General features: G+C 59.8%; 1 protein-coding gene across 1 annotated transcript; it reads right to left on the reverse strand.

Annotated features, from left to right (window-relative positions):
• Positions 1-287: 287 nt before the first annotated feature.
• On the reverse strand, positions 288-27,754 carry EPHA2 (EPH receptor A2). Its single transcript, XM_045035142.1, has 17 exons — positions 27,600-27,754; positions 22,996-23,063; positions 20,623-21,292; positions 12,474-12,629; positions 12,043-12,375; positions 11,162-11,277; positions 10,301-10,454; positions 9,707-9,806; positions 9,144-9,199; positions 8,807-8,932; positions 8,524-8,709; positions 8,250-8,311; positions 7,939-8,148; positions 7,585-7,734; positions 6,717-6,910; positions 5,955-6,110; positions 288-1,254 (listed from the first exon to the last, which is right to left on the reverse strand). The coding sequence occupies exons 1-17, from the start codon at positions 27,682-27,684 to the stop codon at positions 1,149-1,151; spliced, it is 2,928 nt and encodes a 975-aa protein (XP_044891077.1). The 5' UTR covers positions 27,685-27,754; the 3' UTR covers positions 288-1,148.
• Positions 27,755-27,992: the final 238 nt, after the last annotated feature.

The raw sequence follows: 27,992 nt of genomic DNA on the forward strand, positions 1-27,992 counted from the left end.
GGGAGGCGGTGGCTGTTCTCATGGTTCTCCTGCCTCCCAGCCCTCCAGAAGTCTAGAGATCAAAGGTGACAGAGGCCTGCTGGCGTGGAGGCCAGGCTCGGCAGGGCCAGCTCCCTGCTCCCTGGCCCCCTGCCCACCTCCCACCCACCCCCACTCCCACACTTTCACGGCGTGTGCCTTGGACAAGAAGCTCTGTTTAAGCGCTCGGAGTGAACTCTCCACCCCCAGCTTCCAACACGGAAGGCCTCTCCGCCCCCACGGCTCCCCCCAAAGACTCAAAACCGAGATCAGTTTGAACCATCTGCAACTTTATTCCAGAGCAGAAATAAGTCGTTTCCTAACAATAAATATAAAAAAAATAATAATAAATTAAGGTTCGAAAAAAAATACCCAACAAAACAAAATCGTTAACACTGACAGAGTAGTGAATGCTGTCTAAAGGGGAGGGAGACCGGATGGACCGGCCCCCAGCCTGGGAATGTCTGACACAGGCCATCGTCTGTCCCCAGCCCTGGCCAGGCCCCCTGCCACACACACATACTCTCCACAAAATATAAAATATATATTTAAAAAAAACCTCAACACAACCAAGCATCCTGCGAGGGCCCCGGGAAGCAAGATTTGGCCCGCTGGGGCTGAGGACAGGGCCTGGGGGGCTGAGGAAGGCACCAGAGGGACAGGGGAACCACCGTGGATCTTGCCCGGCTGAGTTTGCTGGCTGTCTGATTCTCATTCGTGGGTGGGACTTGAGGTACCCTGTTCACACGGCCACAGGCTACCCCTCCCCTCCACCTCCCAAGACAGCAAAGGGGAGGTCAGTTCGGAAATGTCCTGTGTGTCTGTCTGAATGCCTTGGCGGGGCTCCTGCCCCAGGGGGTGCTGGGGCCATGGGGGTGCCTGCTAAGTGCTTGGCAGTCTGTCCTTCGTAGATGAACAGGCCCCCAGCTCGGGGTCCCTGAGCGTCTCCTCAGTTTAGGCCAAGGTGTCGTCCAAGACCACCACCCCCCCCAGCAGAGGCCTCAGGGTGGCATCCATATGGAATAACTAAAAATAAATAAGGTCCCTGGTGGCCCAGTGCAGAGCAGGCCGAGAGGCCACTCCATTTCTTCAAGTATTCTTGGCCGAGGGGGTTCGAGGCCGGCCGGGGCTCAGATGGGGATCCCCACTGTGTTCACCTGGTCCTTGAGTCCCAGCAGGCTGTAGGCGATGCGTTTCTGGTGGCCGGGCAGCCGCACCCCAATCCTCTTGATGTCGCTGTGGGTGAGGAAGGGAGAGAGTTAGGGGCTGGCTGGGGAGAGGTAGGGGAGAAGAGGGGGGGCACGGAGGGGGCAGAGGCCCGACGGGAGGTTCTACATCCCGAAAGCTCACTAACATCGACAAAGTTAAGAAACCGATAGAAGCCCTGATTCTGGGGGCACCTGTGGGGCTCTGCCAGTTAAGCGTCCGACTCTTGATTTCGGCTCAGGTCTTGATCTCACGGCTGGTGAGTTCGAGCCCCACGTCAGGCTCTGTGCGGACAGCCCAGAGCCTGCTTGGGATTCTCTCTCTCCCTGCCCCTGCCCCCCCCAAAATAAATAAATAAATAAACTTAACTACCCATAAAGAACAGAAGCACCAACTCTAGAAGCTTCCCCCACCCCCCAATCAAATCTGCACAACGATCTGTACGGCAGGTGCTCTTTACATCTCCATTTTGCAGATTAGAAAACTGAGACTCGGAGAGGTGAAGTCACACAGCTGGGAGGCGGAAAGAGCTGGAAATTGAACAAGCCGCGAACCAGACTCTCGGTCTGTCCTCTTCCCCAGGCAGCACCGACACCATCATCAGTTGCAGGGGAGCGGGGGCAGGGGGCAGGGACCCTCTAGGGGTGTTACTCAAAGCTCTCCCCCCAAGGTCTCTTCCCAGCCACCGCTTTATTTCACCCCTCCTCCCTCCGGGTGCCCACTGCTAACAACTGAGGAAGAACTCAGGAACCGCTCCCAGCGGGACCTCGAAGGTTAAAGTTCTGCCGGCTCCCAATGGGAGGGGCTTGCGGGTCACCAGTCAGGTGACCTGGTCGCACTGAGGCAGGTGTTTTCCCTTTAGGAACCTCAATTTCCTCACCTGTAAAAGGGGATGAGTACCTAGCCGGAGGCTGGCAGACCCCAGAAACTGGTGGCAGAGAGGGGGAAAGCGGCATGGGTGCCAGATGGAAAGACGTGCCCAGGAGCCCACAGCCCCCTCCCGCCCCCCCTTCCATGCCTCTCCATCCTCTTATAAAACCACTTATGCTCCCAGGAGCCCTGGAGCAGGATGTTTATTGCTCACTCTGGGACTTTTCTCCTCCACCACCCGCACCCACCAGCCCAAACCCATGAAAACACCCAGGTTTTTATGGGCCGTCTCCTGGCTGTAAATGAAACTAATTATATGGTGCGAGCTCCTGTTTGCAATTCCGGAGACATGACTTTCCCACAGGCTCTGGGGGACCTCGGAGAAGTGCTGAGCGGGGAAGGGCAGACCCAGGGGCGCGGGGAGGGTGGCTCACGGACCTCCAACAGGGGCTGGCTGCTCCCACCATGGCAGGAAGGCCAGAAGTCCGACACCTGGGAGAACGTCCTGACCAAGCACCGCGGGCCATTCTGACCGAAACAGCTAAGGGTGCCGAAAACGCAGCGCTGCGTTCCCCACACCTACAGGTCTCAAAGTGTGCTCCCAGGGAAGCACTTGGATCACCCGGGAAGGAGGCACTTACTAAAAAGGCAGGATCCCGGGCCTAACTCCAGACTCACGGACCTTGAAGTTCTCCAGGTGGGGCAGGGAGTCTACATTTTATCGAGTCCCAAAGACCCTGACGTATGGTTTAAGAATCAGGGGGTTATGTGAGCACTCGGAGGGTTCCGACAGAGACCTAGTCCTCTGGGCTCCAGGACAGGCCTGGTACACAGTAGGTCCTCAAGGAGTACCTACTGAATGAATGAATGGCTGCTTTGGGGGACACGGAGCCAGTTCCCTGGGGCCGCCCTGAGCCCCTCTCCCAAATCGGTGTAGTTAATCTGACAGGGTGGGCACGGAGGTTGTTCCCGAGACCCACCTGGGAACAAAAACCCTGGGCTGGGAGGCAAGAGGCCAAATTCTAGTCCCAGACTTCATCAAAGCCTTGAGCAGGTCCTGTCCTGTCTTCGGGTCTCAGTTTCTTTATATGTAAAGTGGGAAGCTTTGGTGAGACGCTCCTGAGCCACCCACCCCAGCTCCGTCCTCTTTCAACACAAAAGAGACCCCGATACCTTCCCTGCCTCATTTGCTAACCAGAGACACAAAAGATGAGAATCACAGACCCGCTGATGCCTGTGGCCTTTGTAGACCATCCCAAGCCTGTTCCTGCCTCAGCCTCAGTCTCCCTCTTGCCATTCCCATCGACTCTCATCATGGGGGTAGGGAGACACGTGACGGGGGCTACCTCTCCTCTGAGGTCTCTCAAGGCCAACCCCGGTCCTGGGAAATTCAAAGGCCACACCTCCCCTGCCTACTGTGTGCTGGCCTGGCCACAAAGAGTGAGAGAGGGCTCCTGGAGCCTCGCATGTGAATGATCCGTGGCCTCAGCAAACAGTCCGTCGGCACAAGGCCACGCTGAGGGCACGAAGAGACCATAAGCCCCATCAGCCTGTGCCTCCGTCACAGAAAGCTGTATTGTGTCACCCCAGACACGGGACAGGGCGTTTTCCTGGGGCACAACGTCCCCTACTTCCTTGGTTCCTCAAAAGACGTGTAGAACCACTAGTCTAGCTAGACCCTCGAGCAACTCCAAGATAGTGTGGTGGATGCTCGATCTGAGAAAAGGTGGCCGCCGTGGGACCGCAGGAGAACAAGCCAGCTCCTTGGGAGGGACCAGAGTGGGGTAGGGAAGGGACCCTGGAGCCTAAACCCCGACCCCATCGGGGAAAGTGCTGAGTTCTGAGACCAGCTCACCGCCTCCCACCGGGACTCACGGCATGTGTAGACACAACCCTCAGGGTAAAAAAGTGCTCTAAGATCCCCATTCATTTCATTTATTTGAAATCAAGAAGGAGGCAATGGTGGTGAGTCACACAGGCCTGAGCTCTGAGCACCACCGAGCTGGTGGGAGGAGGAGGGAGCATGGAATGACTTCCTGCCTTTATTCAGGCCTTTCAAAACACAGCACACATGCACACACACACACATACACACAGCCTCCCTCCATCCAAGATAGCCCTGTCCCTGCTCGTGGGAAAGGAATTGGCCAAGGAGCACCCCGGGCTATTTCGGGAAGCTTCTAAGAACATGTGTTTCCTGTAAGCACTTCACCTTGCCCTCAGCTCTGCTCACCCACAAGAGAATCTGTGCTGTCCCTGGTGGGAGCCCCTGGAGGGGCAAAGGGGCTGTTCCAGGAGGGGGCCCAGGAACCCTGGCATTTGCCCACAGGCTTCAGGCAGAAAGCGAGGGGGTGGAGGAGAGAGGAGAGTGATGTGGATTAAGCCCCTACGGGGTGCCATGTGCTGTCACCTGAACTGCACCCATGCAATCTGTACAGCAGGGAAATGCAAACCAAGGCCCAAAGATGGACCCTAATTTGACCAAGGTCCCCTGCGAGGAAGCGGCAGATGTGGGGCCTGAAGCCAAAGTGTGATTGCACAGCCCGAGCTTGGGACCCTGCCGCTGGCTGGCAACAAAAATCTCCTGGGCCCCGTCTCCTCTCTCCTCGTCTCCAGGCCTCCCCCCGGCCAGCTCTGTCCCTGTCTGATTCCCCGTCCCCTGGGATGGGCCGTGGCCTGGTTGAAGAAGCTGTGACCAGCCATCAGAAGCCCAGCTGAGCGGTCTTCAAAGCCCCTGGAGAATATTCCTGCTCAGGCCCAGATCCCAGAACTTCTGTGACCCCGAACTGTGGGAGGCCCAGATTGACCCCTCCGTGTGATTCCCAAAACCTCCCAGCCCCAGGGCCCATTCCGGCCCTGACCTTGGACCCTCTACGAGCTGGGCTATTGGGACCTAATGCTATTTTTGGAGGCACAAAAGGCTAAGAGGATAATATCTTCTCCCCGCCGGGGCAGGAAGAGGTGTCCGAGCCAAGGCCATGCCGGGAAAGTTCCCCGATGTTGGAGGGGAAAGCAGAGCTCCCACAGGGCGGCCTGACACAGGGCTGTGCCCTGAGCCAGGGCCGGGGCAACTGGCACTTCTTGTCAGGCTGGACTGCAGGCCCAGAGTCAACCACCTGGGGAGACGTGAAGTCCAAGGGCTCTGCCCGTTTCTTTTCGGCATCCTGGGCAGGAATGCTGCCCCTACCTGGCTGTGTGACCTTAGGCAAGCTACATAACCTGGCAGCCTCGGTTTCCGCACCTGCTAAATGGGGGAAGTAGTAACATCTACTCACAAGGCAATCAGGAAATTCAAGGAGACGCCAGCTGTGAAGACAAGCCTTTCTTTCCCCCAGATTCCCAGCTACAGACCGTGTGCCCTGAAGTGGGCCACGTGACCTCTCTGAACCTCAGTTCCTCCACGAATGCCCTCCGTGGTCCCTGAGCTCTGGGCCCTCACTGGCCAGGGCTGGAATCCTGCCGCTCCCCTAGTGGCCATGGGACCCTGGGCAAGTCACTGCCGTTCTCTGCACCCCCTTTTCTCACATGTCTGGCGGGAACATTGACAAGACCCACCTGCCGAGCTGGCATGCACACGGATTCAAAGTGCTCAGGCTCACAGCTGGTGCATAGTCAGCCCTCGATAAACACTGCTCTTATTACAATTGCTATTATTTTCCCATTCTGGAAAAAAAAGATGCAGGAAGACGGAGGGAGGGGCGCGAGGGGTGGGGGGGTGGGTAGCCAGGAACGAGTGCCCAGAACTGCTGGCTGCCGGCCTGGTTCTGCCCTTCCTGTGAAGCCTCTCTCCCCCAAGAGAGAAAGAGAGAGTAAGGGGGAGCGGTGGGGAGGTGGGGAGAAGGTGGGGGAGCCAGACTCACTCATTGGTCATCTGCACCACCTTCTCGATGGCGGTGTAGCCGGCCGCCAGGAAGTGCTCTGTGTACTGCTGCATCTTGATGGACTCGAGCCACTCGGACACCGTGCGAAAGGGCACGCCCTCTGAGCCGCTGGTGCTGGGCAGCCGGATAGACACGCTGCAACAGGAAGCACCCACCTGCCAGTGAGGGACTGCCGCATCCAGGCTCCAAGCCTGCTGCTCCCTAAACCTGGGCAATTCGCCCAGCTGCCCCGTGCCTCAGTTTCCTTACCTGGGCAACGGGGAAGCCAGATCAGGCAGGGTTCAGGGAGACAGGCTGGCGCGGCGCGAGCCCTCAGCGTTCACGGCTCCCGCTGCCCCCCTCTACCCCCGCTGGCAACGCCACCACCAATAACCACAAAATAATGAAATGTTAAGATTCAGGTTCCTGGGGGCACAGCCCCAGCCTGGCCACCTGCCAGCACATAAAACACTTAATCGCCCTGTCTCAGCTTCCTCATCAACAAAAGGCGGATAATTACAGGACCCATCTCATCGGTTGTTTGAATGAGTTAAAACATGTTCGGCACGGCGCACACTGCCCAACACATTTCCCATATATGTCGATGGCGTCCATCAGCATTACCCGAGCCCCTGTCCGGTGTAAGTAAAGCCCCCGTGTAAGTGCCGAGCTCCCTGTCCGCTAGCCCTGGCCGGCCGCTGCAGTGAAGCGGCTCAGGAGTCAAAAGTAGGGGCCGCCATGCACAGAGGATATGGAACTAACCGGGGGTCAAAGTCAGCCAGGGTCTTGAGGGAGTCGGGAGCTCGGATGAGCTTGTCGAGGATGCTGACGATGTCGGCGAACTTGGGGCGGCGGGCGCGTTCCTGCTGCCAGCACTGCATCATGAGCTGGTAGATGGCGGAGGGGCAGTCCATGGGGGTGGGGAGCCGGAAGCCTTCGTTGATGGCCTTCATCACCTGGGAAGGCAGGATGGTCAGGCGTGCCTTCACAGGTGCCAGATGTGGGCAGGATCCCCGAGAAGGCCCCGTACATGCAGGTGGGCAGAGTAGGGAAGGGGAGCCCCAGAAACAGAGGGGATGGGCCTCCTTTCTTGACTCAGACCACAACTTTCAGAGGTACAGAGGGCTAGTGCTAAGGGTCTGTCTCCAGAGCTCCACGGAGGAAGGGGCTCCTGACCCTGCACCCTCCAGGGCGCCCCAGGCTGAAGCCAGCCTCCCTCCAGTCTGGGGACATCTATAGGAGACACTCCTTCAGCTAGGAGCTAGGCACGCCTCCTTCCCCTTCCGTGTCTCAGCCTCCAGGCTGCGTGAGGCACCAGGCATGTGCACGCACACACACAAACGCATATATCACATGCACACGCGGGTGCACACACGCAGGAACGCAGACACCCTCCCCCCCCCCCCCTCCATCGGCTTGTTTCCTTGTCCTTCCACTGACTATAATCAGGGACTGGGCCTGGAGCCCAGCACAAGGCCTGGCACATACTAGGCCCTCAATAAACATTTACTGAATGCACCAGACGAAGATTAGCCCCCCAAATTCTTCTCTGCCCAGCCGCTGGAGTTCAGAAACAGGCAAAGGGTTTCAGTTCGGCTCAGGAGAGGGCGGGCAGGGCGAGGGGGCCTACCTCATGGTTTGACAGCTCCCAGTAGGGCCGCTCGCCATAGGTCATCACCTCCCACATGACGATGCCATAGCTCCACACGTCGCTGGCCGAGGTGAACTTGCGGTACGAAATGGCCTCCGGGGCCGTCCAGCGGATGGGAATCTTGCCACCCTGTGGGGGACCCAGGCCCGGTCACTACTGCCCCTCTGGCCAGCCCCAGGACTCCGGCAGCCAGGCCAGATTTAGTCAGGACCCCTCCTCCACGCTCCCTAGAGTGTTCTCGCCTCCTGAGGGCTGTGCCCAGGTGCCCAGAGTGAAGGCCGCTTCGCCCTCGAGCCCTTCATCCCCGGGGACGACAGCGGCCCCAGCACTTACGCTGGTGGTATAGGTGGCCTCGGGGTCATCTTCCAGCACACGGGACAGGCCAAAGTCGGACACCTTGCACACCAGGTTGCTGTTGACGAGGATGTTGCGGGCGGCCAGGTCGCGGTGGACGTAGTTCATGTTGGCGAGGTACTTCATGCCGGCCGCGATGCCCCGCAGCATACCCACCAGCTGCAGCACGCTGAACTCGCCGTCCTTCTCCTGCCAGAGGACAGGCCCTCAGCCACCAGCCCCCGAGCCCCCCGGGGCACCCCGGGCACACCAGCCCTGGACCCCCCACCTACCCCAACCCACATCCTCACCCGAAGGAACTTGTCCAGGGCCCCGTTCTCCATGTATTCAGTGATAATCATCATGGGCTTATCTGCAGAGGGTGGACACAGGTTTGAGGGGGTGGCCAGAGTCGTGGACAGGGGGCACCGCTGGGGGTGGGGGTGGGCACAGCTACGGACCGAGCCCCCGTTTGGTAGCAGCCCCTTTTCACCCCTGCCATGGGTGGTCCAGCCCGGTGGGGGGTGGGGGGTGGGGGGTGGGTGGGTGGTGGTTTCCCGTCTCCAGCCTGGTGCCAGCCCTCACATTTGGAGACGACACCCTCCAGGCGGATGATGTTGTGGTGGCTGAACTGGCCCATGATGCTGGCCTCGCTCAGGAAGTCCACCCGCTGCTTCTCTGTGTAGCCGGCTTTCAGCGTCTTGATGGCCACGGGCACCTCCTTCTTCCCCGACGCCTTCAGTGTCCCCTTGTACACCTCCCCAAACTCCCCTGAAGGAAGACAAGGTGGGAGGAGCACCCCGTCAGCCCCGGGAATCGAGCGCTCCCAACCGGGTCCCAGGCCCCTCTGCTGGGGCGCCGCGCTCACCTGCTCCGATCACCTTCTGCCGCGTGACACAGGATGGATGGATCTCAGTGGTGAACTTGAGCACAGCCTGGTTGGGGTCCTCGTATGTGTGGGGGTCCACGTATGTCTTTAGGGGCTTTAGTTGTTCTGGAAGGGAGCAGGAGGGGCGGGGTCACAGTTTGGGGAGGGGTCACCCAAGCGGGAGGGGAGGAGGCCACGTGACCACGGAGCTCCTGGCCCCGCCCCTTTGAGCCGCCCACTGCAGAGCCCTGGTTGCAAGGCTGTCCCCTTCTCCACCACAGAGCTCGGGGATGGCGGGGCGGGGCGTGGAGGGGCATGGAGAGGTGCTGCCTCTCACCTGACTTGGAGAAGTAAACGTCCTCGGAGGACTGGCGGGTCCGCAGGCTCTTCCTCCTGAGAGAAACCCCCGGAGAACCAAACACACAGGGAGGTCAGCGACCTGCTCTGGCCAGGAGCCTCCTGCTCCCCTCTGGGCGCTTGGTGAGCTCAGCACTCCGCTCAGCAGGGAGAGGGTGCAGGGAAGGCAGCGGGAGAGGCGGGGAGGAAATGAGCAAGCAAGCAGGGCTCGCTCCTTGGGATCTACGCCCCATAATGGCCCCTTAAGTGGCCATAATGAGGGCTTTCCTCATTAGAGCTCCCAGAGCTTCCTGCCTGCGTGTCCAGAGGAAGTGTGGACACACCGTTACTACCAAGAGCAAAGATAACGACCGCCACGTCCTGAGCTCCTGCGGCGTGCCAGGCGCTGTGCTGGGCCCTTTACGGCTGGCTGCCTCTTCACAGCCCCCAGGAGGCAGGGATTAGATTACCATCAGCCCCATTTTCCAGACAGGAAACTGAGGTTCCCGCCCCCTCTGCGTCCCACCTCAGCCCTTGGGAAGCCCGGGCGGGGCTCCAACTAACCTGCGATGGATGAAGACGCCGATTCCTGCTAGCACCAGAAGCAAGATAACGCCAACAACCACACCACCAATCACCGCCATGTTGCCAGATCCTTCCGTGGCTGTCAGGGAAAACCAGCTGATGTCAAGGGAGTCCGCCACGCTCCAAGTCACGGCAATGCCGTGGATTTGGATTTGCACCCAAAGGCCACTTGAGGGACCCGAGACATGTGCTGGATGCTTTTACTTGTGACGGTGCATGAGAATATTTATTCCCATTTCATAGATGGCAAATGATAGGTCCTCCCCAGGGAAAACAGTAAGTTTTCCAGGTGTGTGGGACTCTCTCGGTGACACGGGATTTGAACCGAGTCTGCCAATGCCGGACCCCACGTCCCTCCTTCTCACAATACTGCCCTGAATGCACGTCCTTGGTCCCCCGCCCCCAGCCCTCAATTCCGCCCCTTCCCCAGACTTGCGGCTGACCCCCACACAGGGCTATCCCAGGCCCAGGCTGACCAGGAGGGGGGCATTGCTAAGTTCTCTGATCCGTTTCCTCCTCCCAGATGTCCCACCTGTTCTGTTTCAGGGCCCACGTTCCCGGTACCCAACTCACACAACGTCTGGAACTCGTGAATCTTGCTGCCGGCCCCCTGGCCTTCCTGCGTCAGCGCCTGCACCTGGACCAGGTAGGTGGTATCCGGAGCCAGGTCGTCCAGGGTCACGGAGAAGCCCTCGGTGCGGCGCACGTTGTAGCTGTTGGAGTCCCCCTGGGGGTGGCCACGGATAGAGGGGCCGATGATGAGGGCAGGGCAGGGGTATCAGCCTGCCAGAGACCACTCCCAGCCCAGCCTAGCAAGGAGGCTCACTTTCTCTAGCACACTCGACACTCTTCTTACAGACGAGGAAACCGAGGCTCAGAGAAACGAAGTGAGTCACACAAGGTTATAGCCAGCAGGTGCACGACCCAAAACTCACACCTAGGTCTGTCTGACCAGGTTGGGTCAGGCTTTTTTAAAGACCAGCCTTTTAAAAAAAATTATTTTAATGTTCATTTATTTATGAGAGAGAGAGAGAGAGAGAGAGAGAGAGGGAGGGAGAGAATGAGCAGGGAGGAGCAGAGAGAGGGAGACACAGCATCCGAAGCGGGCTCCAGGCTCCGAGCTGTCAGTCCAGAGCCCGACGCGGGGCTCCAACCCACGAGCTGTGAGATCATGACCTGAGCCGAAGTCGGACGCTCAACCGACTGAGCCGCCCAGGCGCCCCCAAGACCAGGTTTTTGCCTGCATCCCGACTCTCTCTCCTGAAAACTCCAGCGCACTGTGTCTTCTCTCCCACAACACTCTGCTGTGCTGGCCTGGGAGAGGTGACTGCTGGGAAAACCCCCGGCCGCAGTGTCCCCATGTGCAGGATGTGACAAGCACCTCTGACCAGCCAGTCCCCCTGCCTGCAGCCCAGCCCCGACCCTTCGAGTTACCTTCTTGCGGTAGGTGACCTCATATTTCCACACACGGCTCTGTTGTGGTGGGGGGATGCTCCAGGAGACACTCAGCGAGGTGGTGCTGCGGCCCTCCAGCTTCACCTTGGGGGGCTCTGGGCAGGACGGTGGCAGGGGGGAAGGGTGTGAGGAGCTGGTGGGGGGCAGGGGGGTGAGTGCACCCAGACCCAGTCTCACCCACAGCCCTGGTTCATTCAGGGCTTTTCTTTTTCTATTTTTTTCTTTTTTAATTTTTGTAATGTGTATTTATTTTTGAGACAGAGAGAGACAGAGCGTGAACGGGGGAGGGGTCAGAGAGAGGGAGACACAGAATCCGAAGCCGGCTCCAGGCTCTGAGCCGTCAGCACAGAGCCCCACGTGGGGCTCGAACTCACGGGCTGCGAGATCATCACCTTGAGCTGAAGTTGGACGCTTAACGGACTGAGCCACCCAGGCACCCCCCTCCCCGCCCAGCTGGGATTCTTAACTTCTAGCCCCAGAGCACAGAGCCGCAGGTGCTGGATCCCACGGGCTGGCACATTCGGGGTGCCCTACGAATATTTACGAGTGCATAAATAATAAAGTAAAGCGACAGGGGACTCTTGGTATAACCTGTCTGTGGACTGGGCACTGTTCTAAGAGCCTCATATATAACAGTTTATTGAATCCTCTCAATAACTCTATTCTTACTACTCCCGTTTTACAGGTGAGGAAACTGAGGCCCAGAGAGGTCACAGAGCTCGGAAGCAACCCCACAGACTATGACTTTAACCACCTGCTGCTGCCCGTCTCCGGACACAGCTGCACCCTGGGTGGCCACCCTCCGGAAGCCCCGCCCACATCCCGGATGGCCTCAGAGGCACAGCCGGGCCAGCCCTCACCTGTCTGGTTGATGCTGACACTGGCAGTGCGGAAGCTGCGGCTGGCCACCAGGCCCGAGACACCGTTGCGGGCCTCTACCGCGAAGGTGTAGTTCATGTGCGGCTCCAGGTCACTGACGATCACGCTGGTGCGGGTCAGCGCGTGCGGCGGCTCGGAGTAGCGCACGCTGGCCTCGCAGGGCCCGCACTCGCCGGACTCGGGCCAGCACTGTTCACAGGTGACGCTGTAGATGATGTCCTCACGGCCCCCGCTGTCCTGGGGGGGCGTCCAGCGCAGCTCCACTTTGGCGCCCATGCCCACAGCCGTGAGGTAGTGCGGGGCGGAGGGCGGGCCTGCACAGAGGGCAGAGTTGAGACCCCGGGAGCCTGGACGTGTCAACCGGCACGCCACGCGCCCCCGGCCAACCTCCCCGACCCGCTGCAAGACTCACGAGTGCAGGGCATCGACGGCAGGTCCTGCGGTGCCCGGAAGTAGCCTTCCTCGCACTCACAGAAGGTGGCCCCCTCGGGGGACAGCAGGGTGTGCACGGGGCACTTCAGACAGGGGCTCTCGGACACCTCGGACTTGAAGAATCCAGGGGAGCAGGCTGGCAGACACAGGGAGAGACAGTTCACCCCCTCAGCGGCTTCTCTAGTGGGACCTTGCCAGGGGACCCCGTGCAAGTTGCTAAACACACCCCTGTGGGCCTGTTTTCTCTCTGGAGAAACATCTTGTGATTGTTACACTGCATGTTAACCAACTTGGATTTAAATTTTAAAACAATTAAATTAAAATTACAACGAGTGCCTCGCCCCTGTGCTGCGAACCTCCGCGCCCTCCCCACCTGCTCTCGAAACAAGGGCCACACCTGAGCCTGGCGTTCAAGGCTTCCGTCTCCCCTTTCGGCTTCCCGAGAATCCGACCTCACACCTGGCTCGGCCCCGGACAGAGCGTGCTGCCCGCCTGCCTCCTCTCCTTTGATCTGTGCAGACCAGCCTGATGGGTCCCCACCTAAGGTTCAAGCTGCCCAGGGCAGTAACTACATCCACACCGTTGGTGCTTGTGGGCGGACTCTCACCACCATCTCGGCTGATCAGCCAGGCACACCCGTTCAGGATGCCACCCCTGCAGGTGTTCCCCCACCCCAGGACCCGACTGCCTTCCTGTTCCGGGGCTGGCCCACCAGGAAGCAGGAAAGGCCGGTCCCCTCCTTCCCCCCCTCCCCCGGCATCTTCCGTGGAGCTGCCTCCAGGATCGAGTCACTTCCGCCACTCACGAGGGCCGCCAGGAAGCAGCTTTTCCTCCCTCTGGGGGGAAGGTCCTGTCCTGGCCAGGCCGGCTAGGGGCTCAGGCACCTGACTCCAGAGGCTTCTTCCTCCCACCAGCCTGTCCCGCTCCTGCCCCAAGCCCCCTCCTGGCTTCCTAGGCAGGAAGCTGTCCAGACACGAGGCCCACTCTCCAGGGCAGCCCAGGGCTTAGGCAGCTGCTCAAATGGCCAGGGTGGGGTGGGACCACCCTCTCCTACAACCTCTTCTACAGCCCTACCATGACTGTACCTCCCTCCAGCTTATTCTGCGGACAATGTCCTGAGACACCTCCCACCTTAGTGCCACGTTCTTTGTTCTGTGGCACGAACCCCGAGATGAGACAAAGCCCCTGCACTCAGGGGACAGGAACACACGATAATGTCTGCCATTGGGGTGGGCAAGAGCTAAGGTCTGAGGAGTCAGAGTGGGGACAGTTCAGCTGGGGCTTAGAGGCTGAGTAGGAGTTCAGTGGGGCAGGGGTGTTGGAGGAGGGTCAGGCCGAGAAAGAGCAGGACTAACACAGAAAACACAGAAAGTACGAGTGGGGGCAGGAGGCATTAAGGCTGACAGGTTTCCAGGGGCCAGACTGAGAAAGGCCTTTAATGCCAGGCCAAGGAGCCAGGACTTTATCCTAGGGACAATGAGTGCCACTGAAGGACTGAAGGTTTGGTGTAGAGCAAAATGGCACGGTCAGATCCGCACGGTCAAGAAAATTCTTGGGCAGAGTCTCCCTCCTTGTCCCGTTCCCTGTGTGAGAGGAGGAGGGGAGCAGGACTGGGAGTCAGGGGACAGGACTCCAAGGGCACGCTGGCAGCCCATTCCTCCACGTGCTGTCACGTCAGAACCCCAGCCTGGGCCCTGAAAGGGCGCAGGCCGCAGGGCAGGGGGCTCGTCAAGGACAGAGGGGGCCTGGGACCCAACTCCCGCTCTTGCAGAGTCTGGAGCCCCAGTCACTAGCAGGGACCGCTGACTGAGCACCTACTGTGTGCCGCTCCTGGGCCCAGCAAGCATCTGACACTCCTAGTCCCCACCACCAGCCTGTTAAACTGGCGCCCCGTATCATTCCTGCCACTTTCGGGGAGAGGAGTCTGATGCCCAGAGAGGCAAGGCCACGTGTCCAAGGTCAACAAGCTCCTAAGACACGAAACCAAAACCTAAACCCAGGACACTCGACTTTGAGCCCCTCTCCTCCCACAAACATCTTGATTTAGCACAAAGAGAAATCAACCTTTCTAAAAGGAGCCCGAAGAGACAGGAGATGAGTCCTGACCCGCTTCAACAGCCAGAAAATCCCAAGACTAATTTCAGAGCAGCTGAGGGTAGTGGATTGGGGGGCGACGGGGGCAGCGGGGGGGGGGGGGAAGGCACCTCCCTGACAAAGCTCTTTTCTCAGCCTGGGCACAATAATGGCCAATGCAAAGGAAAGGTAGCATCGAGCCCGGAGTGTTGGCTGCGGAACCAAGCCTCCTACTGTACTTCAGAAATCCACGTGCGTTTTGCATTCCTCCTTATGTATCTGTTACATCACAAAAATAGCTCTCTCCTCCCCCAAATGTTCAAGTAAACTGAAATTCCAGAGAGCTGGGCCATTTTATGCTGGGATTTCACTCCCCCAAGTGCCCTGACTTGTCCCTGGAGGGGCCCGTGCACTGGGTAAGTACTGGCTCCAGGTGTCTGGGCCCAATGGAGTGGGGATGTTCGGGGGCCCCTAGAACATCCGGCCCAGACCCTCAGGCCGGGGAGGGGCCCACAAACCCCCACAGCTCAGGCTTGGTTCTACCCAGAAGGTGTTAGCCACCTGCAACCCCCCCTCCCCACCCCGTGCCCCCGCTCCCCACCGGGCGGTTGCTCCCCAGCGCCCCCAGCCCTATGCCAAGAGGAGGAAGGTGGAGGGTGGGGGGAAGAGTCAGCTTCCATTCTTTGGCCCCAGAGCCCGGGGGTGGCCTGACTGCTGCCGGCAGGAAAGAGGGAATTTGGAGAGATTTCCGCTGTGGATATGCCAGATAATACAGTGGAGAGGCAGCATCGACAGGGCAAGTACTTGCCTGACGGGAATGTGCTGCCCCCTCCTCCAGCCGCACAACTACGAGGGGCTGTCCTCGGGGGCCCTGGAGGGTGTGCCCGTGCTTGGGGGCGCCCCAGAATCTGCACGGAGGACACCGACCAACAAGCCCCCGCGTCTTTCTGACTTGGTTAGATTTCCTGGCATTCTGGACACGCAAGTGGGGACGGGGTCACGCACTGCGGGTTCGCACATACACAAACACCCATGGGTCCCTTAGCCAACCGGGGAACTCCTATGCATCCCTCAACACCCAGCTTGAGCGCCTCTCCACAGCCGTCCCAGACTGCCCAACTTCTGGCCCTCTTCTGCCCCATTAGGGCATCTATTACTCAATCTTCTGTTTACCAAATAGAAGTTGGGCACTTCCTACGTGTCTGGCACAATCTGGGATACGATAGCGAGAGAGATAAACACTTTCTGCTTCAGGGGAATTCACAGCCTGGCTTTCGTGCTCCATTTGAAATGATTTCTGCTCACATGAGGATCTTCTCTGAGACCGGCAGCTCCTGGAGACCAGGTACAGAGTCCCATTTCTATGCGTCCCATGGCCCGGCCCCGGGTCTGGCACGCAGTAGGTGTTCAGCTAACGTCTGTTGACCGGATGGATGGGTATAGGCGAATGAGCGAATGAACGCGCGAAGATGGCAAAGCCTAGGACGTGTACGTTAAACACTCGCCACGGAAGTGAGTAGGGTTGCAGTGCCCTCGGAGGCCCTGCAGGGATGGGGCACCAGGATGCCCACCCGCCCGGCGCCAGAGCCCGGCCCTGGCACGCACACCTATGGAGAGCTTCTCTGGTGCAGGTTGCCCGGCAGGCCCGGGCCCCACCGAGCAGGGGAACTGGGGCACGGTGGCTGCGCCCAGAGCGGCACCCCGGTTTTTCCAGTTCCCAGTGCCCGCCTCTCAGATGGCAGCGTGGAGTGACTTAGGGACACACACCCTCTGGAGTGACGCAAATCTAGCCCCTGGCAGAGCCCCTCCCCCCAGGCCCAACCACCTCCCAAACTGGTAGTGGCGAGGTCACGGGGTCAAGAGGTCATAGTGGCAATTCACCTGGGGCCAGTCACCTCCCCGAGGCTCAGGGGGAAAGCGCGTGGACTTTGTCTCCTGCCCTGACGGGCAGCAAATGGTGACCCAGGAGTCATGGACCCTGCCGACGAGGGGAAACGTCCAGGGGAAATGTCGGCCCCAGGCCCCAGGCCCCAGACCGCGGTGGCTTCTCACTCCCCAGCAGGCTCTGGCAGCCCCATGTGGGGATGTCCCCCTGGCGAGCACCTTGCCCCTTTCACACACACCCTGGAGAATTATCTTCAGGCACATTCCTCCACCGTGCCAGAGATAAGCCTGGCTTCCCCCCACCGCCAGCCTCCGCCTCCTGCTGTCTCCCCACCACCAGCCTTTTATCTTCTGTTTGCTTTCCCTGCCTCCTTCCTTCCGTTCAGGGGACCCACTTACCTCCGGAGAGGGAGGGAGGGGCCGCCCCACTGAGCTGCCGGGGTGTGAATTTGCCCCCTGTGTGAGCTGAGGGCGGGGCAGGCAGGGCACAGAGGTGGGGAGCGGCCATCCCATCCCATCCCATCCCATCCGTGGCTCCCACCCAGCAGGCCAGAGGAAACCACAGAAATCAGGCCCGGTGGCACTCCCCAGGAAGGGGACGTGCCCAAGAGTCAACAGCTCACAGAGCGGCCAGCCTGAGGATCAGTCATGTCCTGACTAAGCAGGGCTTCTGCCAACAGCCCCTGACACAGCCTGGGGCCACCCTACCCAAAGACCACCGTAACTAGAGCCATCTCCTGCCCAGAGGATGCCTTCCCTTCCACTTTGGGCCCCCCACCCCCACCCCCCCTAGGCCTGGGTCATTCAGGACGCCAGCACTAGGACCCTGATCCTTGCTGCACGAGGTGAGGTCACCCAGTCAACAGCTTGCCCGAGCAATCCAGGTTCTTAGTCCACAGGAGGTGGACTCTGATCACTAGATCGGCAGGGGTCCAACCCACCCATTTTACAGATGGGGAGAATGAGGCCCAGAGGGGACTTGCCAAGTTCGTATCGTTTATGGGTAGGACACATGCCAGGGGCAGCGAGCTGGGCACAGTACACTGCCCTCCTCATGCCAGCTGCCAGCTCTTTTGGTCACTAGTCACTGTCTCCTCTCTCTGGGCCTCAGTTTCCTCATCTATAAAATGGAGCTAAAGTCCTCAGCCTTTCTGGGCTTGTGAAGACTGAAGGAAACCATGTGAAATGCTCAGCCTGGTGCCCGGACTGGGGTGTCCCTACGAACCGGGTGACAGGGAAACTAGACAGGAGACATCCCCAGGGGGCCGGGCCCCTTGAAGGAGCAGGAGCCTCCAAAGAAGGAATTCCTCACGGCGCCCACCTCCAGTTCTGGCCTCCCAGCTGCTAGGCTGAGCCTTTGGCCAAGGCCGCTGGCCACCTGCTCACCTGGCCGGCAGTGCCCACGGCCAAGGCGCCAGGCAGGGCCCCAGCAGCTCGGCTGCCGATGCCAGCACAGGAAGGAGAGACAAAGCCGCCCCGGGGGAGATGACGGTCAGCCTGAGCGACTCCACTGTCCCCCCCCACCCCCACCCCGGGCAGGGCTGGGGGCAGGCGGGGGACCGGAGTGAAGCTGGCTCATTCCTGACATAGCTCAGAAAGCTCTCTGGGCAGTGTGCCCACCTGTCCGATCACAGCACCTGGGAGGTGCCTCCCTGCCGTTGTCCATTTAACTCTTTCCTGAGTGCCAAGCTTCCTGGGGAAAGGACCCTGAAAAGGAGCGAACTCTGAAGATGACCTGGGCCAGGTGCTCAGTGACCTCAGGGAATCCACACCCCTCTCTGGACTCCATCTGTCATCAGTAAAAGCCCCAGTGGGAGAATCTGGGTCCACGGCGCTGTGGAGGGCCAGGCAGGGAGGGCGGGCCCTGCACCTGCCTCTGTTTCTCCTGCAGTGTGCTTAGTAACAGCCCCCGATCACCCTCCCTCCTGTGCCAGGACCCGCCATCCAGGGACTACCCAGAGAGCTTGTCTCCTGGCCAGGAGCTGAGTCAGGGATTCCAAAGGAACTGGTCATTTCCCGCCCCATTTCCCGGCCCATCCTCCGGCCCGGGAGCTGCAGCATCACCTGGATTCAAATCCTGATACGACCACACGCCTTAGCTGTGTGACTCCAGACAAGTCTCTTTGCCTCTCTGAGCCTCAGCCTCCTCAAGGTGGGCCGGACTGAGCAAGTGTTCGGATAAAGTGCTCGCCTAGCTCACACCTGCCGGTGAAGATCACTTGTCTACAGGAGTCACTGTTTTTCTCTCCACTGGCATCGTGGTCAGGGGCTGCTGAGAACATCCGCAGGGATAAAGAGCAGCCAGGCTGGGGGTTCCCAGCCACACGGTGGCCCTTGGACCACACCGAAGGGAATTTTAATTGTGGTAGAGGGGTCTCAAGGAAGAAAATCCAGGACTCCGGGCGGCTCACGGTTGAGAAGGATCCACCAGGAAAGTCAAAGATTTGCTCGTGGAAACCAGTCCTCCCTACCCGGGGGCCCATCCAGCTCTTCACAAACAAAGCCTGCCAGAACCCTGACCCCCCGCCTCTAGGGGAAGGAAGGCTGCCCCCCGCCTTGCTGGAAAGAACACCCCCAACCCCAATGTCCACTTATCTCTGCAGGGCCTGAATCACCAGCCTGTGGAAAGTTTTCAGCTGCCCCTCACCACCCCCCCCCCACCCCCGCATTCTTGTGTGAGGATGTCATGTGGGAGGAGCCTGCTCGACCCACTGGGCTGCCTCGGGGCCCCCCCCACCCCGCAGTCATTGTCTGAAACTGGGAGTGTGCACTCGAGGTCACCTAAAGCAGGGGCCGCCTAAGGAAGAGAGACTCAGACGGCAGAGGGGAGCTGGGAGGCTTATGGCCAGAAAAGGAACTTCTTATCCAGGGGCTTACAGAGCGTGTTAAGCAAGGTTCTGAGGCTTTAAGAGGCAAATGGAGCCGATCAGAAAAGGCTTCAGTCTCCTCCGACATTTCAACCTACTTCGTGTGTTGCAGGATCTGTAGCTAAAAAAACAAGTAAAAAGCCTTCCTATTCTAGGCCAGAGATGAAGAGAGATTTACCCAAGATCACCCGGTGGGTACGTATAACTACAGGCACCTAAACCCCAATTTCTCAACACCCCGCTTATCTCAGCAAAGAAATTCCCAGAGAGAGAGGATGAGCTGGCCTTCCAAAGGTTGGCCTGCATTCCACAAATGCCCTGCCCCACAGCGATTTCTAGAAAAAGTCACCCATTGAAAAAAAATTCCACGTTGCTGTAGAGATTTCCGCTGTCACAGGCCCTGGCCATGCCAAGCCACAGCCTCCCGATGTGAGCTCACAAATGCCCAGGCCCCGCTCCCAGACAGAGTCCAGTACAATTGGCCCCTTTCTGGGTTCCATTTGTCAGCAGTAGAAGATTCATCAGGAGAACCTGGGACCGTGGCCCTGGGGAACGTCAGATCTCACACTTCCCTTCCACTCTTACCCCAAGGCACACGTTTTCCAAAAACTCCCCAGGTGGTTCATGTGCAGCCAGGGGACGGAATCCTGGGTCCCATTCCCTCACCCCGTGTACAAGAGAGCGGCCTGAGACCCAGACAGGTTAAGTGACTTGCCTAAGGTCATGCAGTGAGTTAACAGGGATGGAACGAGGTCCAGAGACTGCATCATGGGTCCACAGCGCTGGTATATGGTAGATATTGAAATTGTACTTGTGGGATGAATCAAAAATAACAACCACGCTTAAAAGCACTTACGTGTCAGGCACTGACCTAAGCACTTTACGAGCATTAAGTCATTTGATTATCATAAGCACCCCACAAGGTGGGCACTATGTTTGTCTCCGCTTTACAGATGAGGAAACCAGGCACAGGGAGGTTAAGAAGCTGACTTAAAGTCACACAGCTAAACGTAGAGCTGGGATTTGAACCCAGGCATTCTTGTCCTCGAATCCTTGCTCATAACCTTCCACAGTCTCCTGTTTTTCAGTTTGTCCCTTCTCAGTGAATGAGTGAACCCGACCATAAATAAGGAAACCGAAGACCAGGAAGGCTCTCGTGATCTCCTCTAACGGACCCCTCCGCGCGTCAGAGTCCGAGCAGGGATGACCTTACCAGGATCTCACAGGCCCAGAGCCGACACTAGAAGCCAGGACCACAGCCCCCGCCCCAGCAGCTTTTCCTGCCACCCCTGTACCGTCACTCACCCTGGCAGGCGTCCTCCACCTTCTCGTAGCCCTCCTGGCACAGGCACTGACCGATGGGCACCAGCCACTCGCCATCCACCGCGCAGTGCATGCGGGGCTCTTCGCCCCCAGGTGGCACCACGGCATGGTCCACGCAGGTGCCAGCCACGGTGGCCAGGGAGGGTGCGTCGGAGCCCGCGATGGTCTCGGGGAAGCGGGCCAGGCCCTGCAGCAGCTCGGGGCACTTCTTGTAGTAGACGCGGACGGAGAGCAGCGCCACGCAGGCGCCAATGTCCTGGAAGGCCAGGTAGAAGCCCTTGCGGCTAAGCGGGCCCACGGAGCGTTCCTCCACATTCAGCTTCACGTGGCGGGCCTCGAAGTCGCTGCTGACCGTGATCTCGTCGGGCGCAATGGTGTCGATCTTGGTGAACTGGCGCTTCTGGAAGTTGGTGCCATAGTCCACGTCCGACTCGGCGTAGTAGAGGTTGAAAGTCTCCTTGCAGGAGCTGGCGCCCCCCGGGAAGCTGTTGCAGTCTCGCACGGTGAACTTGAGCTCGATGAAGATGCGCTCGGCCTCGCCGCGGTACACCCAGTTGGTGCGGAGCCAGTTGTCCTGGTCGCCGGCCACCACGTTGCACACAGAGTACATGTAGATGGGCATGTCGTCCATGATGTTCTGCATCAGGTCCCACTGCGCAGGGGGGCGGGGGGTGGGGGCGACAGGTTAGTGTGGGCAGGCGCCCGAGGAGAGACTGAGGCCCAGAGGCAATGCCCAGGAGGCACAGCGGGGCATCGGGATGCTGTTTTATAGTTCTCGCCAAAGGGGTGGGAAACTGAAGCCCAGAGAGGTGCTTCAAGTTCGTCCTCACAGGCTGCAAGTGGCTGAGCTGCGGCCTGTCCCTCTATATGGACTGGGAGCCGGGGGTGGGGTCTGGGGGGATCCCCTGTGACCGCAGGTGGATCACTTAAGCTCTCTGAGCCTCCAAGTCTGCGTCTGTAGGAGGGAGACAAGGTCTGCCTCGCAGAATTGCTGTGAGGATAGATGACAGAGTGTCTACGAAATGCCAAGCACGTTGTCTGGTGTGGGGAAGAAGTGCACTGTCACACTGGCAGCCAGTGTCACCATCATCATCATCATCATCTACTGTGTGTGTGTGTGTGTGTGTGTGTACAGGTGTGAGTGGCAGGGGAAAGGGTTAAGTCAAAAACAAAGGATGATGCCCCACTGTTCAGGTTCAGCCATGTGCCCCCTCTGCCTCTCAGTCTCCAGACCCCCTTAATCACAGCGTTTGGAACCTACGTGCTGATACCTACATCTGGCTCCCAGACTAGACTCTTGAGTTCGTTGGCGCAAGGACTGCACCTAATTCTTTTATGTAACCCCAGAGCCTACCTGGAACAGAGTAGGTGCTCAGGAAAATATTTGTTGAACGAACAAGTGAATGAATGAATAAAAGCAGAGGGGCTGGGGAAAGAGGCCTGGACTACACTATATGACGCTGCCCAAGGCCCCTCTCGAATGCCCTCGGGCCTCAGGTTCCCACTCTGTATAATGACTGGGTTGGATTAGGTGATCTGTATCATTCTAGGATCCTGGAAATCTACAGAGCTACATCTCAGGCCTGAACAGGGCTAAGGTGGCCAGGGATAGGCACCTGACTCACGCAGAGCTGGCCAGCAGTGGGAACGGCACCCCCCCCCCCCCCCAAGAAACATACTTCTCCCTGGCTCAGGGCCCCCGGACAAACTCAGCAAGTGCCCATTACACAGAGGGGAAACTGAGGCCCAGAGAGCAGCAGTATCTTCCCCCAAATCACACAAGGCTGGGAAAAGGATCCCAGTGTCTTGTCCACCAATCCTAGTCACAGTAGGGCAGGACAGAGGGAAGGAAACTTGGGTGGGGATGAGGCAAAACAAATCAGCCCCTAGCAGGAAGGGGAAGTAACAGCCGGTGGAGAAGGGAGAGAGGCCCAGCAGGAAGGAACTAGATCCAGTTTCCTGGGCTATGGGACCTGGGAGCCACTGTTCCCTGTCTCTCCCTTACCTCTCACCTTCTGGGCTGGGACCTTGAAGATAGGGAACCTTCAACCTTTACCCTCCCAAGAGGTAGGTAGAGGAAACTAGGTGGGGGGTCCTCTGAGCTTCGGCCCACTGGGTCATCCGAGGGCCACTGCTCTGGGAGGGCCTTCAGCTGTCTCCCCAGTCCTTTCTGCCTCTCAGGTCCCTCCCCTACCTTCCAACCCCCAGCCTACCCAGCCTGGATGGCAGAGCCTGGTGTGGGAAGCGGGACCCTGAGTTCGATCTCTGGCTGAGCTATTTGATCTAGGCTGACCCCATCCTCACTGGGTCTCAGTTTCCCCATCCCCGTGCCCCTACTTGACTTTGAAGGCTTACCCCTTTGCCATATGGGTGCGTGAGCCAGCCAAGTTCCCCTTTAGCGGCGGCAAAGTCCAATAGTACAACTGGAAGAGATGGGAAGGAGGGCCAGTTAGCTCGGGGGCATCTCCAGGGCTCAGGCCATGGTGGGAAAGCTGAGAGCCCCCCAGGAGCCTTGACAGCTTCCTCAGCTCTCAGAAAGAGACCCCACTATACAGGGTCATTATATCCCAAAGACCTGTCCCTCGACAGACAGGGAAGTAGGGACCTGGGAAAGGGACGGGACCCGGTCAAAGTTATGCAACAGGCTGGGTGAGGACTAGGCCCCCTGTCTCCCAGGCCACAGCTCCAACCACACCACCCCCCTCCGGTCTGCCCCCAGCTGGGCAGAGCAGGACAGAGCTCAGCCCAGCAGGGGGACAGCAGCTGGGCAGAGAGCTGGGGCGGGTTAAGTGACACCACGCCGCCCCGTCTGCTTCCTGAAACAAGGCCCCTCAGCAGGCATGTGGGCCTGGGGGGCGCCCATGTCTGCTCCTGCCACATCCCCCCCCACCCCCAGCACAAAACATCCCCAACCCCACCCAGGCCACGTCGCACACATACGCAGCACACATATGTACACACACGTCTCCTGGCACTCCAAGAAGGGAGGGCTGTTAACAGGTGGGAACAGCTCCAGGGAGGAGAGGGGGGGACTGATGGCGGGGGTGTCTGGAAACTGATCTCCCCACCACAAAAGCCACAGAGCAGGCAGGATAAAGCTCTGAACCCATAGGGGCCTCTAGGAGAGGCCCAAGATACACACAGCTGGCAAGGTCCCCTCCCTGGGAAAGTGGTCCGCCTGCCACGTCTTTCTGACCCCTGGCTACTGCCCTACCAGGGGTGTTTGGTAGAACAGAGATGGAAACCTTTAGAGGGGACTTCCAGGCCCAAGAGGGATCAGGTGCCAGGACCATGCTGTCCCCAGAGAGCCATCTGGAGCCCGGGGGAGGGACACACTGCCAGGGGCTTCCCTAGGTCTGGCCCTGCCCTTGGGCAGCACCTGTCAGTCCACCTCTGGCTCTCTGCCAGGCTCAGTGGCTGCAGCCATGACCCAAGACCCCAGCACGGTCCCACCTTCATTTCCAAGTAAAGTCCAGGTAGCTTCCAGGCGGTGCCACCCTCCCTAGAGGGCAGGGACGCTGGGGAAACTCAGGCATGGAGCCCTATGCAAAGTCCCCGGATTCAGAGGGTAAGAATCCTCAGGTGGAAGGGGGAAGGGACTGAGCACACTTCCTCTGGACCCTGGAGCATGAAGAATATGTCCTCAAGAGGCAGCATTCCTCAAGACTAGGACTTGGAAGAATCACTTTAAGGGTGGAGCCCGGGCAGACGGGGGACAGACACGGCCTGATTCACGGATGGGTACAGAGTGAGGGGGACAGAGAGGGTCTTGGAAATCCTCTCCTGGGGTCTGAATGCCTTGCTCCCCTGGTGGGAGGCACCACCACCCGCCGCTGACCCGAGCCAAATCTCTCTAGGAAGGGCCCGGCAGCCCAGACCGGCAAGAGGAAATCCGATGTGGCACCTGTCCCAAGGCTATGGGGATAGAGGAGGGTGGCTGGAGGGGGTGGGGTAGGGGCACGGATTTGTTCGGACATGCCCAGGGCCCAGGCTCGGAAAACTCACTAACCCCACTGGCAGATGGAATGTTCTGGCTACAAAGGAAGGGATCTGGGGGTTCCTGGCTCCAGCTGGGTGGGTGGGAGGACCCCCGTGAGTGCCCCTCCGCCTAGTTCTGCACATCCCCTCCTCCTCAGACAGGTATGAAGCTGCAGTCCATGCCCCCGAGGGAGGGGGCTCATAGCTCTCAGGCTCTGAAGGGTTAACCTGGCACAGAGGGAACCCCACCACCCCTCCCAGAGTGCACTCCCCTTCCAGCCCCAGGCCTGGCTCTAGAAGTATCACGGGGCTCAATCGGAGAAGAAAAGAAGCCTTCACACAGGAAGGAGGCCTCCCCTGGGGGCTTCCAGCCATAGCCCCCTCCCAGGAAATTCCCTAGAACCGATCACCAGGAACAGGAACAGGAGCCAGGGTGCGGCTCTCTCTCTCCCTAAGCTCTTCCAGGGACTGAGGGCTCTGGTTCCCTGGAAGGGGTGGGGGCCTGGGAGCCTTTTGGCCGCCCCTGGAGCCTTCACTGAGAGGCCCTGGTTAGGCAGGGCCCATCCATGAGCCCTCAGTCCCTCACCCCACCCCTTCTCTGCCTCCAGTTCCACGACAGACGTCATCCTTAGGGGTCCATATTGCTTTCTTTACTCGAACACAGCACTACCTGGAGGTACCCCCCTGCTCCCTGCATCCCTCTTTCACCAAAACTAGCTAATTCCTAAAGAAAAGGGGGAGGCAAGGGCCTCTGTGGGGAAAAAAGAAAAAAGGGCAGAGGACAGAGGGCAAGCTGGGCTATTACAGAAGCAAGCCAAGGACTTTCCAGGGCCCCTGGGCACTCTCCAGCCCCCTTCCCATCAGCCACCTCATCGGCACCACTGCATCTGTGCCCAGAGACTCTGCTTCCTCGGAAAATCGGCCATGAAACCACAACACAAGGGGCCCTGGGCTCTAGCAGCTCAAAAAGCCAGATGCTCAGATGTGACCCTCTCTGTGCAGAGGGCCCTGGCTGGCAAGGGCTCAGCCTGGGCCTCCCTCAGTTTCCCCATTTGCAAAAGGAAGACAGATTCAGTGGCTGCTGAGAATCTAACAGGTTCCATCTGGGACTCCAAATACATCCCGGCTCCTCTGCCCACAAGGAGGGGGCGAGAAAGGAGAAGGGATGTGAGCAGCGGTCTTCTAGATTAAGGGTGGAAGGGGCATGTGGTCTTTCTCTCTGCCCACCCCACTCCCATCTGCCCCAGGCAGATCCACCACATTCAGCCTGAAAACCAAAGAACAAAACCCACTAGCAACTGCCAGCTGGGCCATCACCACTGCCTGCCTCCACCACCACCACCGTGGGCACATCTAGGGAGTCATCCACAGGGGCTGCTGGAGCCTAAGCAAAAATGCTCCCCCATCCCAGGACCCTCCAGCCCACACCCTTTTCCTCCTCAATCCCATGGAGGGGGTGGGTGGCTAGTCATCTAGGCTGGGGAGGGGGCAATATGGGGCCCAAGCACCAGACGACTCCAGGCACAGCTTGGCAGCTCGGGGTAGTGTCGGTTCTGCCTAATCCCCTCGCCCCCAGGACAGCCTTCCAGAAAAGCCTATAGGGATTCCAGCTGTCTCTCCCGTTCTCTCCAAGCACAGTTCCCCAAGAAGGGGGAGGACCAAAAGCTGGAGGGTGATGGTGGGGTGGTGAGTATTGGGGATCACAGAAATCCCTGCCACCCACTCCTGCAAGTTGGGACCAGGAGCCCGGGCCCATCCAAGAACTGGGACAGGATGCACCCCCTGCCCCACTCCACCTCCACCAGCTCCAGCTCTGGCCTCTTTGGCTCCCAACTTGGAAAAGCAAAGCCTCCAACCCCAGTCTGGGAGACAGAAAAAGAAAGCAAGGCTCAAGGAACCTTCTCAGAGGCCTGGGGTTTCCTCTACACTTCCCCCTGCTGGAGCCTGCGGAAGCCTCGCTCTGCCCAGGCCGACGGGGGAAAAACGTGTTCTCACCGTTGAAAACCGAAGCCGGCCTCGGCTGGGTGGACAGGAAGGTCCTGGGCCAAGGACGGGAGTCCCCATCCTCTCTGCGACCCTAGCTGAGGGGCAACGCCCCCATCCACACACCTGCCCCGCCCAGGGCAAAGTCTGCGGGCCCCTCACCCGGCGCCGCTCAGGGAGCGCTGGGGCGGGGGTGGGTGATTCAGTCCCCCACCCCCGGATGCCCGGACTCCCCGGTGGCCCTGGGGTGACGGCTCCACACCTCGAGAGACCGCGCCCCCACCTGCCGCATTTCCTCGTTCTGAGTCACCCCTAGCTCAGAACGCTTGACTTTGGGACTTCCTGTCCGCACTCGTGGCCCCGAACCTGACCCCCGAGCCTGGGAATGCCGGTTGGGAAGACAGGGTGGTTCTGCGTGGGCAGGTTGGCCCGAAACTCCCCCTGCACTGTCCTGCCCGCCTGGAGGCAAAAGGGGGCGTGGAGAAGCCCTCAGGGAGCAGGGGCTTCCGCAGGGGGCTCCTAGCCGGCCAAAGAGCCCCCTCCCCAAAACGAGGGGCCTCCACAGGAATGCTTCTCGGCAAAATCGGACCCAGCGGGTGAGTGAGGACAGGTCACCAAGAGACTGAGCCCGCGGAAACCCTCTCAGACACCCCATTCTCCAAGGGGACCCTCGCGCCCCCGTCGGGACGCGTTCCTGAAGGCGCCGCCCGGGCTGCGACCGCGTGGCCGGCACCGCGGCCCCTTCTCGGCGGCCTCGGAGCCCCGCGCGCCCGGCCGCAACCCCACAGTCCCTGGAAGCCCCGTAACCCGGGCTGGGGTCCCAGATTCGTCGCGAAGGCAGCGCGCGCCCCCCCGACCCCGGAACGCCGGGGCTGGGAGGCGCCAGGTCGGTTTCCAAAGTTGCGCGCGTCACCCCGCGGGGCTCCGGGTGGCTCGGGCTCCCGGGGTCGGGCCGCCCGGGCTGCTGCGGACCCGGGCGGCCCCGCGCGCACACTCACCTTCTTTGCCCTGCGCCGCGGCGGCCGCGGCCAGCACACAAGCCCACAGCAGGGCCAGGCAGGCACGGGGCGCCAGACGCTCCATGCCGCCTCCTCGCCCCCGGCCCGGTCCTCCGCGCCCGGCTCCCGCACGCCCGCACGCCCGCACGCCCGCCTCGCCGTCTGCTCGCTCCCGCGGCCCGCGCGCAACTTCTCGCCTCCAGCCCCAGTCCTTAATGGAAGTTGGGTGAGAACCGGCTCCTGTTCATTCATGCCCCGCGTGACGTCACCGAAGCCACGCCCTCAGGAATGTCTTTAAAGGGGCCGGGCTGGCACCGGGGAAGAAGGGAGGGGAGTCCCAAGGGGTTTGGGGAGGACCTTGGGGCCCTCTGGCCTCCCTGAAGCCCTCCTCCC

The sequence above is a fragment of the Felis catus genome, chromosome C1 (genome assembly GCF_018350175.1).
Source record: "Felis catus isolate Fca126 chromosome C1, F.catus_Fca126_mat1.0, whole genome shotgun sequence".
NCBI lineage: Eukaryota > Metazoa > Chordata > Mammalia > Carnivora > Felidae > Felis > Felis catus.

Coding starts and splice junctions, on each gene's coding strand:
- EPHA2 (XM_045035142.1), bottom strand. CDS start 27,684: ATGGAGCGTCTGGCGCCCCGTGCCTGCCTGGCCCTGCTGTGGGCTTGT. Junction 21,293..22,995: donor CGCACCCATATGGCAAAGGG/GTAAGCCTTCAA, acceptor CCCCCTGCGCAG/TGGGACCTGATGCAGAACAT. Junction 6,911..7,584: donor GGGAGCTGTCAAACCATGAG/GTAGGCCCCCTC, acceptor CTGCCTTCCCAG/GTGATGAAGGCCATCAACGA.